Raw genomic sequence first — 15,804 nt, 5'->3', positions numbered from 1 at the left:
GGCCGGCAAACGTCACTCCGGGCTCCAGCGTTGGTTCCCTAAAATGGTCCCTAGCTGCCCCTCCACCCCCTTCCCTGCATAAGTCTTTTCCTAGTCTCCAAAGGCGCATTGCCACATTTTCCCGGCTTCCCGAAAGGACGGCGCCAGAGTTCTGTCTGAAGACAGCTCCATTTTAGGTTTGACTTGATGGGGGAGTGGGGGTTGTGGTGGTGGTCAATCTCGGGTTCTGATTGCGCTCCCCTTTGACTTCACTTCTCCTAGATAGCAGACAGTCTGACATCTCACAGATAAAGGGACCAAATTATAAGTGCCATACATATGCAGTTAAAGAAGATTGTGCCAAGTGTTGCTTGCATAATAGTAAAGGCAAGAGTTTCTTTTGTTTGGTGTTCTTGGGGACAAAATGACAAAATTAAAAGCTCTTTTTAGTGAGAAATCACCAGCCTCTTTGGAAGGGTTTGACTTCTGGAGAGGAGGTGGGGATGAGATGAATAAAGGGAAAGGTGACTGGGGAGAGAAAGGGCAAGGAAGTTGCTGGGGCGGGAGGTGGAGGGAAAGGGCGGATCCGCTGGCCTGGGGGTCTTGGCGACCCTGGGGCGCAAGCTGCGCGGGAAGATTCGTGGCTGCGAAGGCAGCGCTGGGGCTGCAGACCCCGGCCTTATTTGCCGGGAGGAGAGCACCGGTGGAGTCGCTCTCCGCAGTGCCACGGCCCCTCCTCCTAGTTTTAAGAAGAACCGAAGCATTGTTTCTGCTGGAATAGAAGTCACTCATTGCTTATAGTTGACAGCAACTTTGGTGGCTCTGGCACCTCTTTAGGCTCCTTGCATTGTACTCTTGGAGTTTTGGGAGGAAAAAAAAATAAAAGGAAAGAAAGAAAACATCCAAAAAAATATGTACCTCATTTTTTTAAATGAAGAAGAGATCTTAGGTTGTGATGACGAACAGGCATATGACAGGTTAATTCCTTAATTTTCTCCCCAGTGTGTTGATGATTCTTTGTAACTACTTGAACTCATTTTTGAAACATTTTGAAAGAACTATGATAAATCAAACTACTAAAAGATTTGGCTTTCACAAAACATGCGTTTTGAGTCAAACACAGGTCTTTCTGGCACTAAAAACAAGTAGGAAATGAGAAAAAAATTAAAACCAGAAGACTTCAGGAAGGTGACAAATTAGAAAGCATTCTAGGAGATTCATAGGACTATTTTCTGTGAAAGAAGCACTCTTAGAGCTTAAAGAGATTATGGTCAGTTTTATAAAAAGTTCTTAAGCAGAAAAGATGAATCTATTTAAACGACAATGCCATGTCCCTGAAATAGTGATATTTTTTGTCTCACTGTGTCTCCTTCCTTCACTCCCTTCCCAATTTGCTCCCCTCTTCCTTTTTTACTCTTTCTCTTCTCTCCCTCTGTCTTTCCTCCCCATCCCCCAGGTATGTACACGTATTTGGCTTAAATTCTTTGTGAATGAATGTTAGAGGATTTCTCAGAGTTCCCAGTTGGAAAAAGCCTTCTACACAACTTGAAAGGCTGATGTCCCTCTCAGGAAATGAATGAGTCGATAACCTCTGACACCAGTGACCAGTCCAGTGAACCCTACCTTAATTCCACTAATACTGGAGGCCCCCAATCAGGCGGGGCTCTGATTCTCATAACCATACCATTCAATGTGGTTCAGTTATGGTATTTACAGTTTTCATATATAGATTGATAGGTTTGAATCTCATCAAATTTAACAATTAGCAAGGGTTTCAGAATCCACCTATATATTGTTTCTGATTTTTATGATGATTAAACTGTCTTCGAATTAAAAATAAACTTACAGATAAAATATTGTTTACCATAAATGTGTGTTGGTGACAACACTAGACTATACTGGTCTATGAATTTTATGATAATTACTTTAATAAATAATGGCACTTACCCTTAATTTCCATAAATACTTTTTCAGATTGTTTTTCTATTACCAGATGTTGATTTTTTCAGATGTTAACTTTTTTATCAGATGTTGATTTTTAAAAGCAATTCTCTCATTTAAGATATAAAAAAGAAATAACTTATTTTAAATTACTTTTTTATATTTCAATATTATGTAAAATGTTTAACCTGAAATGCCATCGTTAAAGTTACTTCATTGTAGGTCAGTGTAATTAATGCCTAAAAATGTTTTGTTAGCAAATAATTTTTTGAGCACTTTTGTTACTCTTGCAAAATCATTTGGATTTTTACATTTTTGCTTCCCTCCCTACCAGCTAGAACATGGTTATTCTCCCCAAAGTAAATAAATGAGAAAGCTTTACCTCCTTTTCTGGGAAGCAACAAAAGAAATAAACATGAAAAATCTTTCCAAATTGATCAGTCTTGATTGATGCCTTTTACCAAAAAAGGCTGAAAAAAACATATTTACATGCCCCCATTTATTTCAGTTCTGAACCAATTAGTATGAATTTATATTTAGTTATTTAATATGGGGACGAGGTGTAAATAGGTGCATTTTGTGGGTTTTCAAATGCTTTTAGATTCAGAATCCCCACATTTTAGTTTGTGAGAAACAGTGGCTGGAGTTAGGAGTGTAGTCATGTTTGAAGAGCCAGGAGGGGGATTGCGGGTAAGGTGGGGGAGGGTCAACTCAGTAGCTTTGCCCAAGGGAAGTGGTATCTGTACAGTTTCTCCGTAAACTGCTTGTTTAAGAAAATGGGGGGTATGGTAGGGGAAAGAGTGGTGGGGCTTTTTAAGGTTTCAAAAGCGGGTTGTATTTTATATTTTAAAGGAAGTAAAGCATTTCTAGTTGATCCATAATATTTATTGTATTCGATGAGGGCGGTAATATTGGAGTCAGCATCTAGTAATCAACGATCGTTTGAATCAATTTGAAAGGTAAAAGATAAGCATTTTGAAACTGGGGCCAGGCCAGAGAAGGGACAGTGGGAGCCTAATCCGTTATTACATTTTCGTTTATTTGACTCGTCTGTCCATTGGTAGTGGACTTTTAAAATGTCAGGGTCCAATCAATATGATAGGAATTTACCTTTTTTCTCCCACTTGCCCTCTTTCCTTTCCCCTCCCCCCGCCTGCCACCGCTTTTTTTTTTTTTTTTTTTTTTTTTTCCTCCCCCACCTCATTCTCTGGCTCTGCAGCCGCCTGTGCTGGCGGCTCCTCTTCACCTCCCCTGCCTGGCGCTCCCCTCCCCCTCCCTGCCCTACGTCGTCTTGCTCTTGGGGAACAATTGCCGCTGATTGAGGTTCACTCTATGTTAGGCTGGAAAACTGGTCTGTTATTTAGGAAGTCATTAATCACATCTCCTCCCCCGGAAAGAGATGGCGGAGAAACCTGTGAAGTACAATTCCCCCTTCAAAATGTTCAGAAATGATAAACCTAAACGTAATTTGAGTACGTGAAGGTGCTAGCGATTTTTCCGGTAGGGTCTTATTTTAAAATTTGAAAAAAATTTCTGGGCACGATCAGGTAATTGTACGCTTTCGTCTTATTGTATGTGTATGTTACTATTATCCAAAGTTTCGTGGAAATGTAATTAGGTTTAATGAGATCGTTTGTAAATTATATATTTTCCTCTAAGAATTGAATTAAATATGAAATTTGCACTCTGGGCAGGTTTACTCCTATGGAACAGCTGACTTCTTAGGGGGGAAAATAAAGCGTAACATCGGTTGCTTTATTTAAATGGCTTTTTCCCCCTAAATGAGATTATTTAGACAGGCTTGTGTGTAAGGCACGCGTGTGCACATATATGACTGCCGTTTTTCTAAATCGACGATTCATAGGAACCCTCTATTGTGTTTAAGTAAAAGCACGAAATCAGCATTCTGATTTATCGTAAAGAAGAGTCTCATTCTCTTTAAGATAACATGTTTGAGTTTTTCATGTTCATTCATAAATTATTTTGATGTCAGCATAGATGAAATGGCGATTGGTTATCTCTTCCTCTTGCCAGCCCCTTAAGGATCCGAGGTGAAATTAGTAGCAAGAAAGCATGTAATTGACAAAGTCACGTGGCTCAGGGGGCCAGAAACTGGAGAGAGAAGAGAAAAAAATCAAAAGAGGGAAAGCACATTAGACCATGCGAGCTAAATTTGTGATCGCACAAAATCAAGATGTTAGATTGATGCAGAAGATTACTCCGTTCCAAAGGGAAACTTTTCATCTCACGAGTTTGGAGCTGAGGGCCCGTGGGGCAACATGGCCGAAGGTTAATTTTCTTTTCTATTGTTTTACTGTGATTTTCTCTCTTCCTTTCTCTCCACCCCCCCCTTTCCCACCCTTCTTTGCCCGTCCCCCCCTTCCCCTTTTACCCCAATACTGGGCATTACCCCCGCTCCCCATTGCGCAATGGGGCTTTCTGCAACCTATTGTTATAGATCTCCAAAAATGTTTTGTACCGCCCACACTGATTCACAACTTGAAAAGCTTTCAGTGGGCTATTGTTTGAATTGTTTGAGTGTGATTAAGCGCAGTTTCAGTTAGTGAGCCCAAGAAAACTTTTATACACCTGCCCCCTCCCCCATTCCACCCCAACTTTAATTGAAAGTTGTTGGGGGGAGGGGAATGCACAGTGCAAATAACCCTGGATTCGCTGCTGCCGCATGTGCACTAACTAGTTGTAACCATCTTCAGGATTTCTCTTTCCTCCTCGTGCCCTCAGGAGAGAATAGTTTCGCTGAAAATTTCTCTTTGTAAATGGGATCAGTGTTAAATCAGCAATATGCAAGTAAAATATCGCATGCTGTACTGTAATATGTGGCTGGAAAATGGAGTTAAATGAAAAAGTACACGTATGTACAGAAAAGTGGAAGTTGATGTGATCGATAGAACAGTGTGGCTCCCGCCTCCCCCTCTTCCCCCTTTTAACCCTTTCCTTTTAAATATTTTCTGTAGAAAAAAAGAATCAACCATTTTTTTGTTTCTATTTCTAACCCCCATGCCCCAATCAGGTTTGTTTTTTTTTTTTTTTTTTTTCCCCTCTCTCTTTCAGTGAACAGTTTGGGAGTCCAGACTAACTGACTCTTTTTGTCCTGTTCTACTCAGGCGGGGCAAGCAAAGGTGGTGGAGAAGAGTCCGGGAAGCTGCCGGAGCAGGCAGAGGAAGAATCCCAGGTTCTGCACGGAACTGGCCACTGTAAGTGGTTCAATGTGCGGATGGGATTTGGATTCATCTCCATGATAAACCGAGAGGGAAGCCCCTTGGAAATTCCAGTCGATGTGTTTGTGCACCAAGTAAGCCAAACTTCTTTAACCACCCCTCCTTTCTTTTTTTTTTCCATGTGCTGGAGTTGGTCAGTAGGTTTGTCAATGGACATACACTGAAAAAGGAAATCTTCCTTACCATCCTGAGTTAATTCGGTTTTTAGGGTACGTGTACGGACCCCTTACTGTGTATCTTTTACTAATCAGAAAATGAAGTCTTTGAAATTTCATTGCTATGGTGCTGGTTGACATTATTAGGAAGTTCCCCTCTTCATTCGACAGCGAAACTGCTGTAGCGTGGCTTCCGGTGTTACCGGTTACAATATACTCTGTCGCCTAGGCAGAGTGAACGAGTGGGGAAATGAATGAAGAGACAGTGATCATTTTAAGTTTAAAAACATTGCTATTATAGGAAATCTCTGGATTCCCTTACTTTTGGTATCTTTAGTCGCAGTAGCTTCCTCTATTTATTTGTTTCTGCTTCCCGGAGAGTCATTTGTAGAATCAAATAAAAATAATTTGATTTTATAGTAAAATAAAATAGAACACCGTTGGCCTACTGTGGGTTTGAAGAAATGTCAAGAGAAGATGTTTGGTAATCAGGCATTTTGGAAATGTGCTCCCTTTTAGGGCATAGGTCCAAGGATCCTGTCTCTTTAAGAAACTGAACTCAAAAAACATGTGGCCAGCTGTGGTTCTAGTTTGTATATTTAAAATGTTCTCCTCTGCTACTTTGAATAAATTTCCACCATTGCTTATATCATATTGTAATTTTGTAAAATGCTTAAATACCAAACAGAATGTCATTGCTTATCATTTTCAAAATTTTAACCTGGAAACAAGTGAATTAATGACTCTTCCATTTTCACTCCTCTATTGCTTAATCTAGTAAAAAGAAAAAAAAATTACAATTTGTGAGCTTGATTATTTCATTGAAAGAAGGTAATTCTCTGTAAGGAATTCTTAGGAATAAAGGGATTTAAGACCAAAGAGGTTTATTTTGGCTTGACATTTAAGTTTAAAAATTGAATGAAATGCTCTCAATACTACAAGTTGACAGATACATGCAAGAAATACTTAGTGTATTTGCATGAAAAGTATATATTTTATTTAATACTGTGTTGCATGTTCCTGGTAATATTTACAACCTCCTATACTCCCCAAGGAATATCATCTTCAAATTAAGTATATAAACAATAGAAACATATGAAACCATTCTGTTTTGATCTGTTGTCCTGTGGTGGTTGGTAGCTTCCTGACCTTGCTGTGTGGTGTGTGTTTTCCTTTCCTAAGGGCCTTGCCATCAATATTGGCTGTTTACATGTGGAAGGATCAGCATAATCTGTGAATTGAAACAAGGTTTAAACATATAAATAGAAGTCCATAGACAGGCTACTGGATTTTATGCCCCCTACTTTATTGTAAAATGAACCTACATTTTCTGCTTTTTTTCCCTCCCTATACTGAATGACTGAAATCATTGACAAATCCATTTTCTCTCAGGCTCTGGCTTTCCCCACTTTGAACCTTCTTGAGGTTGTTAAATTGTTCTTTACGATCTCATAAATTTGTTTTATAGATGAATGAAAAAGAATAGCCCTTTTCTTCTTTGATCACACCTTGTTATAATTTGGTTTCCTGTGTTTACCTTTTAATACATTCAAATATTAGACATTTCATTAACCAGCATTAATCTTTAGAATCACAATTAATCCACATTTAAGCTGTTTAATGGTTATATGTTGCTAAACTCAAGTGTACCCACTGAATTATGAAATAATATATCGCTGGAAAAGTTTTATTTACAGATAGTGTAGAGTTTCTAGAGTACAGATGTTGGTTATTAATATTAAGCTTCCTTTAATCTTATGTTACAAATCACATATTTACTAATAAAACAGTATTAAAATGGTATATGAGAAAAATTCTCATAAAATGTGTATATTTGTATTCTTACATTTTTAGGAAGAAGTATGTAAAAAAGTCGATAAAACTTAAGTATTAGAATTTTTGTGATGTAAAAAACCAGAGCAGTGATACTCTTTAAATTAAAATTAGAAAATGATTTTTCAAGGAGTTTTTTTGATGGCTACAGTGTTCATTTTTTGAAACATATCTCACTTTTTTCCTAAAGGGAAATTATGTAGTTTTCAGTTGCTTTTTTTTTTTTTCTTATTGATTTAGATGCCTTGGTAGAGGAGTTTCTCTTATATTGAGACTCATATAAATTGCATATAAATCATATGAAAAATTGTTTTGAACAAGGCAGGAATCCTACAGATTTTAGCCAAGCAATTGCAATAATTAGATGTTTATAAATGATGTCTGCAGGCATGATGTCAGCATCACTTACACAATCAGGTTACAGCTCAGGACCATTTAACAAAAGTTTTTAAAATACTCTTCAAATTACTATTTTACTGACATTTTTACTGTATGAGAATTTTGGAACACATATTATGTTTAATGTATAATTAAAATTAAATTTTCCTCCATTATGTCTATATACTATTTTGTTATGAAAGAATAACCATTGTTGGTAATTAGGAATTTTAAATGCTCAACTGGACCAATATCTACTCATTATTTTAAGTACATGGAATAGTTTTGGGGTTTTTTTTTTTTTTTTTTTTTAGTCTTTAGAAATACATGTGTCACTAGGTATTTTTTAAGTATTATGAAACATTTTTAATTGTATATATTTGGGGAAATAAACAATGATTTAGTTTGACATAATATTTAAAAGTTCATGCCATGGCTCCCAGGAATTTTTTTCCTTTAAAAAATATTGACTACATATACTTCAATAATAAATAAATAAAATACATAAAAATAAACAGGCATAACAAAAAAAAAAATCTCTACTGCAAAGAATTTAGTTGCTATGAAATGAGGAGAATACATGCATGTGTAGTTTTAAAATAGAGCTGTACATTCATAGTTAACGTAATTCTATTTAAAATTTGTTGGCAAGAATACAGTCACATTTTCTTCTAGTCTCTGTAGTGTCACCAACATCTCAAAAATAAACATGACTTAGGTGCTGTACTTTTCTTTATCTTTAGACTTTTTGATAAATGCAGAGAGATTCTGCTATTTGAGAATGTTATGTGACCATTGGTAGTTTAAAAATGACAGTCTTCATTTGACTTCCTAATATTAACTTGTGGTTTAAATGATCATATGATTATGGGCTGGTAATATGTGTATTTTGACACACATTAATTTGGAAACTTGATAGCATTTAATAATACTTTTAAAAACTTACAAGAATATATAAATACTATGTTTTTGAAATTTAACAATAAGCTGAATACAGCTTATTGTTTTTTAGTTGTAACTTAAAATATTTAATAATTAAAACTGGAAAATCTTGATGATGATTTAGTTTGTAAATAGGATATGTTTGTAGGAATTTCTTACTTGAGAGTCCAGTGCAAAGCACAGAGATTTGTCTCTTAATTGAATTAAGAATATACATACATGGTTAGTACAGATTTGTAAGTCTAGGTTGCTACTAAGGTAATTTTGTTAGTGAGAGTACAATTATTTTGTAAGTGCTAATAATTAATATTTCTTTTCGTTTATCGTTACTGATAAGTTCAAATAAATTGCATCCACAGCTAGATTGTGGGATAACATGTTTAAATGATCTGGAGAGGTCTCTTACAACCTTTTGAAATATTATAAACTTTGACAGAACTTAAATATTTAATGATAGTTTAGGTGACTCACATGGTAAAGTTAGATCTTTTTGGAGTAGGGCAGTGTTCCCTAATAACTACTTATTGATGTTTATTATCATGTAAGTTTTTCTTTACATAAAATTTGGTATTTATTTCCAAAGTCATTTTCTTACCTAATAAGAAAAAGTAAATCTTATTTTGTTGGGGGTGGGGTGCAGAATCCATTCTCTTTATTTTCCTCTCTTCAGCTCATTTGCATAATAATATTTTTTTGCTTTTTCAGTTATATATCTGTTATTCTTTGCCGTCACTATGGTATAAAGAATTCTTAACATAAATGTATTTCATTTATTTCACTGCGTACATAAGGATTTTTTTTTTTCTGGAGAGAAAAGTGTAATTTCAAAATGTCTATAATTTAGCTACCATTACTTGATTAGGCTTAAATATTTATTAATAATTTGGTTTTGAATTCTTAATTTACCTTCCACGTATTGATGTTTTCTTCTTATGCTCTTTATTTCTGACTTATACTTTGATCTTAATGAAAAACACAAATGTCTGTGTTACAACGATTTATATTTTTTATGTTCCTTTTATTACTTTGCTCAGAAAATATCTCAAAGCAATGGAAATAGAAGAAATAACAATAATTGGTATAACTGAGATAAATTTAAAGCATTTTTATTAACAGTATAGGATATGAAAACTTTTGGAGATAAATAATTTTTAAATATATGAAAATTTTATGTATTATACACAGTTCAGTTGATGTAGCAGACAGTTCATGTCTCAGTGGTTATTAATTAGGCAATTTATGAAAACAGATTTACACCAGTATGTTCTTGTTTAATGATTTTTTTCATAATATTTCATTACCAATTTATTAGCCATCTTTATTTTTATCATAGTTTAGCATGAAAACATTTTTCACATGGAAAATAATTGTGGTTATTATTATTCTTGGGGCTGTTGAAAATGTCAGTGTCAAAAACTATTTAGATAAAGCAAAATCTTAGCAATTATAAAAATACCATTTAGCAGTTACAGCTCATTTGTTAGTAAGTTACACATTTTAATGTTTTGAAAGTGGTTCCTAAAACTACCAAATTTTCAAGATGATTTGCTGAGTTAACCAATTTGGAAGAATCCTAAATGAAATGGTTTAAAACTATTTAATTAGAAAATTACATGTAAAGACATTTAAATCAAAATTTTATGACTTTTATTGTCTTAAAAGATATTAGGTACTTTCTGATTTTCAAATGCTGGTCCATTTTCAAGACACGTTTTTTGTTTTGTTTTTGTTTACTTCTAAAAGATATTTTTATCCTAATTCAATTTAAACATGAAGTGTGAATTGACCACATGTTTAAAATAGTCTTCCTCATGTTAAAGACTATTGATGCATATTAATTGTACTTCAGTAAAAAAATGAATAAAGATGATTGTATTTTCCTCTTATTTTTTATTTTTCTTTTTTTTTTAAAGACTATTCACAAAAAATTAAGGCAATAAATCAAAGAATTTTTTTTAAACAAATATGTGAGAAACCACTTACAAGTATTTAGCATAACAACTTTAACATACCTTTAACAGAATCTTAGAGTTCTTGGGTTTCATAGGAAGTTAAAAACTTCTTTTGTTGCCTACATTCAACATGGTGGATAAAAAGTGAGATCATTGTAAATTTTGTTGCTCTGGGGCAGCAAGAAAGCCCTATTATTTAAACTTGCCAGAATTCTTTCTGTTCAGAAATTACAGATAGTTTTATGTATCTTAACTGAGTAGTTCTTTTGGTATTGTGATTAACCTAAAAGTTACTAGTTAAAAATATGGTGTGCTGGGTTTTTATTTCTAATCTAAGTATAACCTAAACAAATAAAGTGAGGTTATTTCTGATTAATTAAACTGGAAATATATTTAAATATATTCTTTTATATTGATTTGGAACTACATATGAAATAGAGTTTTTAAATTATTATCAATTCTATAATTATATCTTGAGATATTTCTCACTGAATTTTAAGTAATAAGAAATACAGCTTGTTCAACATACAGTTACTATAGGTTATGACATTGTAACATATACAGTACATAATAAACTTAAATGGTTTATATTCTTCTCTAAAATAATTTGATTATAACAGTTTCTAATACTGAAAAGTTAACAGTAACATATTCAAGAAAATATATTGTAGATCAGTGGGGTACATTTAGAAATTATCTTTTAATGAGTACTTCTATTGAATGAGTAACAAAACTATTTGTTATATTGCATTTTGATATATCAGGATTGTCTTATTTTCCATCTAGTAACAAATTGGAAAATTATTTGAAAATTACAGAACCCCCCAGTGTCTAAATATTTGACAATTTGGAAATGCTGTCTAACTTAAGATTTATAGACATTTGATAGATTTAGTCTTGTCTTATCTTTTTATAACCAGCAGCAAATTGGAGTCATTAATACCTAACTTTTGAGGCTGTCATAAAAGTTGTATAGCAAGTCTGTGTTTAATAAATAAACTAAAATGTAACCTAGTCACAATAAAATCACAGATAAGTTATGTTCAGTGGCATATATTCATAGTAGAAAATTAAATTGATATCTTCTTTAATGTGGTCTCTTTAAAATTGGGAGAATGTGTTATATAATGTTAACAGCTTAATTTCCATTATAGTGAACTACAAGCATTTTATTATAATTTTATGTCATAGTGTTTAATATTGTTTAAAATACAGGATATAAATTGAGACTTGGAAATGAATTAGTTATACAGGTTGTTTTAATAGTTTGTTTTATCATGAGATTTTATATAAGTATTAAGTTGTACATATCCAGTTTGTATATCCTTAAGTATAAGCTAAAGAAAAAGTATTATTTTAAATAGACCTGCTATGACAATTTAATACCTTTTGCTGTATAACTAAGTATTTAATCTTTGTGAGGTACTATATAGTGGTATAGCTTCTGGTCAAATGGATCAGTATTCAAATTCCAGTTCATTGTTTGTAGGGGAAGTGAGTTATCTTGTCAGTGTCTAGGGTCTCATAAAGGGAGGGGACAAAACAGTAACCACTTTTGTATAGGGTTATTATGAGGATTAAATGTTATTACACATGTAAAGCATTTAGCACTGAGCCCGAGAGATAGTAAGCACTCAGTGATGTTTGTTGTACATAGTTAATATTACTAAGAAGTGGTAGTGCAGTAGACTAAGGGATAAAGGATCAGAAATGGAAGTTTGGATTTGGCTCTGCCACTTGGTGGTTTTCTTAGTTTTGGCTAGTCACTTCTTTTGAGCTTCAGTGTTCCTATAGGTGAAATGTGTTCACTAATATCTTTTCTCCCCATTTTTCAGAGTTAAGGAAAGGGCTCATTGAGGTAGTATACATGAAAATAATTTAAGAATGTAAGAATACCGGGTTTTAGTTTAAATTTCTATTTTGAGCACTATATTTTTATTAATACTCTCATCATGTAAACCGTTAAAATTTTTAAAAGTAAGCTCATGTCATTTATTTTTGGCATTCTCTGCTTATTAAGATACAGTTTATATAGAATGAAATTCTCTAACTTAAAGTTTCAGTTAGATGAGTTTTGACAAATTATGAACCACCACCACAGTCATGATACGGAACATTTCATCTCCCCCAAAAGTTCCCTTGTGTCTCTTTATAGTCATTCACCCTTGAAGACAAGAAGTTTAGTTGTTCTATATGATTATTGATATGTCATAGTAACTGGTTAATTGACCCGGCCCTTTTTAACTTTATCACCTTAGACATAAACTACAATTCAGTATCCTTTATCAAATCCAGCCCACACTTGATTTTGATTTTTTTTGTTGTTGTTTTTCTCAGAGTTATCTGTTTGCTTTTTTCACTAGTAGTTTCTATGTTTGTGAAAGTAAGATTAATTAGTATGCATTTCACTGATCTTCTGTGTTGATTTCATTTATCCTTATGGTACTTTTTCATGCAATGTAAACTCATTGCCTACTTAAAGGGCATAATAAGGCTTGCTGATACTCATATTTCTTGTTAGAAATTTAATGAATTTCTATCTCACCGAGTAAACAATCTTAAGAGGTGTTAATTGACAAGATGGTTTACTGTGTAAAAGTACTAACTTGTAAGAAAATCGTTACTCTAGAAAAATTTCTGGTACTATATTTAAGTATTTTTTTATTGATCACATAGTAGTTGTAAAGCACTGTGGGGTGATAAAGATTAAGATTTCTGCTCTCCAGTTTGCTACATATTATTTTCTTCTTTCTAGCAAACTTTTTAATAAGATTTTTCCAATTCTCATTCTTTTCATACAAGGTATAAAAGCAGTGGATCATTTTTCCCATGAACCATTCACTTTTTTATGAAACCTAGTTATGCAGCTTCTACCCATTTAAATTGGAGTCAACTATGATAAAATAATAAATGTTAGCTTTCAAATTTTGAGCTAAATACAGTGATTTCTTATCAGTCTTAAAATACATAGTTTTCAGATTTCTTATGTAGGAAACTTTTTTTTTTTACCAATGTTTAGAATCATTTTACTGTGTTATTAATAACACACAACTTTTACTAGCTGCTTTAACATTTTGTTATTAACAGTCCACTTTTTAAAATCAAAACCCACTTTAATTTATTACTTTGTTAGTCTTAAGTTGGCATTTATTTCAAAATCTTCTAATTTTGCTCAAAACTTAAAGATTTTTGTTCAGTTTTATTGTGCTGTATTATCTAAAGGCTCTGTGTAAAATTCAAATTAACTTTACTCTGGCCATGATTTCTTCATGACCATTTATTTCCTTAGGCTTTGTAAGCAGTTGCCTAGACTATTACTGATAGTAAGTAGCTAGAATATTCCCAGATACTATAATGCCTAAATTCTTTTATCTTAACATTTTCTTCATTCAGGGGAATTCTTTATCCTTAGTTCAGTTTGTAACAGAAGTCTGACAACACAGGTTCTACCTATTGCTTTAAAAACTTCATGGATCTTTGATATATTGTGGAGCTTAAAATGAATTCTTTCAACTGTTTTACCAAAGTCTGACTTTAATAATACATCATTTTGCTTATGATATGGAAACACTGGTACTTGGAGACTAATTCCACTATCAACAACTTCCTTAAATAGATTAAATTATGTCAGAGATACATACCTAACACAGTTCTGTTTAAGTCACACATTTAAGAAGATAAATGAGTAATTTTTTTTCATTTTTAATAAGTAAATAAAGCTTCCTTTTTTTTAGGACTGGTTAATCTATGAATCCCAAGTTTAATCACACAGTATTGAGCTCATTTACTTAACTCTCTAATTAAAATTTTTAGTTGAATACTAAATCTAAGGACAGTTGGATTTGCACGTTTGCCCCTTTCACTGTTTCCTCCCCCATGCCATTGAAGAATTTTGAATGGTGAGGAATTTGCGCCCTTTGGCTCAGGTTGCAGACCCACTTGATCAAGCCAGAGAAGCTGGGGTCAGAACTATTCATTGCTTATCTTTTCCTTGGGCCACTTGTAAATCCTGCCTTTCTGCTCTGTAAAAAATCTCTTTCTATTAGACTTATAATAAAGCCTGGTGTATAAAAATGGGCATAGTAGTTGATGCTTGATTGTGACTCAGCATGGGTTGATTTCACTAATTTAGAAGTTTTTCATTGCATTTCAACTTACTTGGTGTATATAATTTTATTTAAATACATGCTATTTCATAAGGTATTATAAAAGTACCCTGTTGGTAGTGAAAATAGGATGATAACGATATTCTATCTTGGGTTGAGAATTTACAGCTTTGAAATGTGGTGATTACTTTTAAGTAAATTGAATTAGTTAATTTCAATCAGCTCTATAATAAGTCCCAAAGTATTTATTTTGTTTTGATATGTTTAATTTCCAGTATTTATGCTGACAGTTAAAATTTGCTTGAATCAATTAGAGTACAAGTTTATGAACTGTATCAGTAATGGTGTGAAGACTTTAAATATAGAGCCAGGTTTAAACAAACACAAAACACTTTGTTCTTATCTCAGCATCCCTTAAAAGTATACAGCTCTGGTTCAGGACCTCAGGACCACCCATCACCCTGGACATTGGATACTCCTATTTATTCAAGAAGCTTGTGAAGTATCTGTGTGCTGGTGGGGGATGGTGTGTGTATCTGTAAGGGAATCACAGTTAGGTGATTTTATCCCAACAAAAGCAGCAACATTGTTTATAAACTGAATTAGGTCCCTATAGAACTTTCTAGATGTGAAAACTAACTTACATTAAATGCTTCTTATTTTCTGTAAGCTTTGGTTGCTGTTTTCACATTTTTGATGCTTTCAGAAGGTTTGAGTGGGCCCCCATTAAGATTAACCTCAATCCATTACAGCTTTTTGGCTTGCAGGCCCCACCCATTGGCCTTGGATAACTAATACTGAGCTTTTGTTTCTTCCTGTAGAAAGGAAAGGAAAGAAAACTGTTCTTTCTCTTTCATTGTGTAAGTCATGTGACTTCCCTTTTGGATAGCTACAGATAAGATGGAAGTGAATCTCAAAATGAATAAGATATCAAAGTTTTATGCATGTATGAAATATTCATGGAAATATTTATTGAATTCATGTGTTTTATGCATTAAAATATTTGTTTTCAAACAATTTTACCTCAGTTTACATACATGCTGTTGTTTTTTTAGGAAGCCAAAAAAGGTAACTAAATAGATTTTTTAAATAATACTACTCTTTTTATCTACATTTGGTGTACTTACTTTTCTTTTAGCATCATTTGGGGTTTCTAAATTGTGGCTTATTTCTCAGAACTCAACAATGTAAAGGAAGTAGGAATGGTGGTTGGAATGATTTAGCAAGGAAAAACTGCTGGTAGGAAAAAAGAAAAATATGTTCTATAGGATTGCATGTA

At 33.4% G+C, this 15,804-nt stretch overlaps 1 protein-coding gene across 2 annotated transcripts in view; it reads left to right on the top strand.

The window, feature by feature from the left end:
- The window catches only part of LIN28B (lin-28 homolog B), a 139,448-nt gene that overhangs the window by 12,444 nt on the left and 111,200 nt on the right, over nucleotides 1-15,804 (top strand). The window contains exons 1-2 of one of the 2 annotated variants that reach the window (XM_082730544.1): nucleotides 4,069-4,209; nucleotides 5,046-5,233. In XM_082730544.1, coding sequence (XP_082586670.1) covers nucleotides 4,200-4,209; nucleotides 5,046-5,233 — 198 coding nt within the window. In that variant the 5' untranslated portion in view covers nucleotides 4,069-4,199. Of the gene's footprint in view, nucleotides 1-4,068; nucleotides 4,210-5,045; nucleotides 5,234-15,804 lie in introns of those variants that run through there. The other variant, XM_082730543.1, reaches the window with a different exon arrangement.

The sequence above is a fragment of the Mustela nivalis genome (assembly GCF_964662115.1).
Source record: "Mustela nivalis genome assembly, chromosome: 5".
Taxonomy (NCBI): Eukaryota; Metazoa; Chordata; class Mammalia; order Carnivora; family Mustelidae; genus Mustela; species Mustela nivalis.
This window is presented reverse-complemented; position numbering and strand designations above follow the sequence as displayed.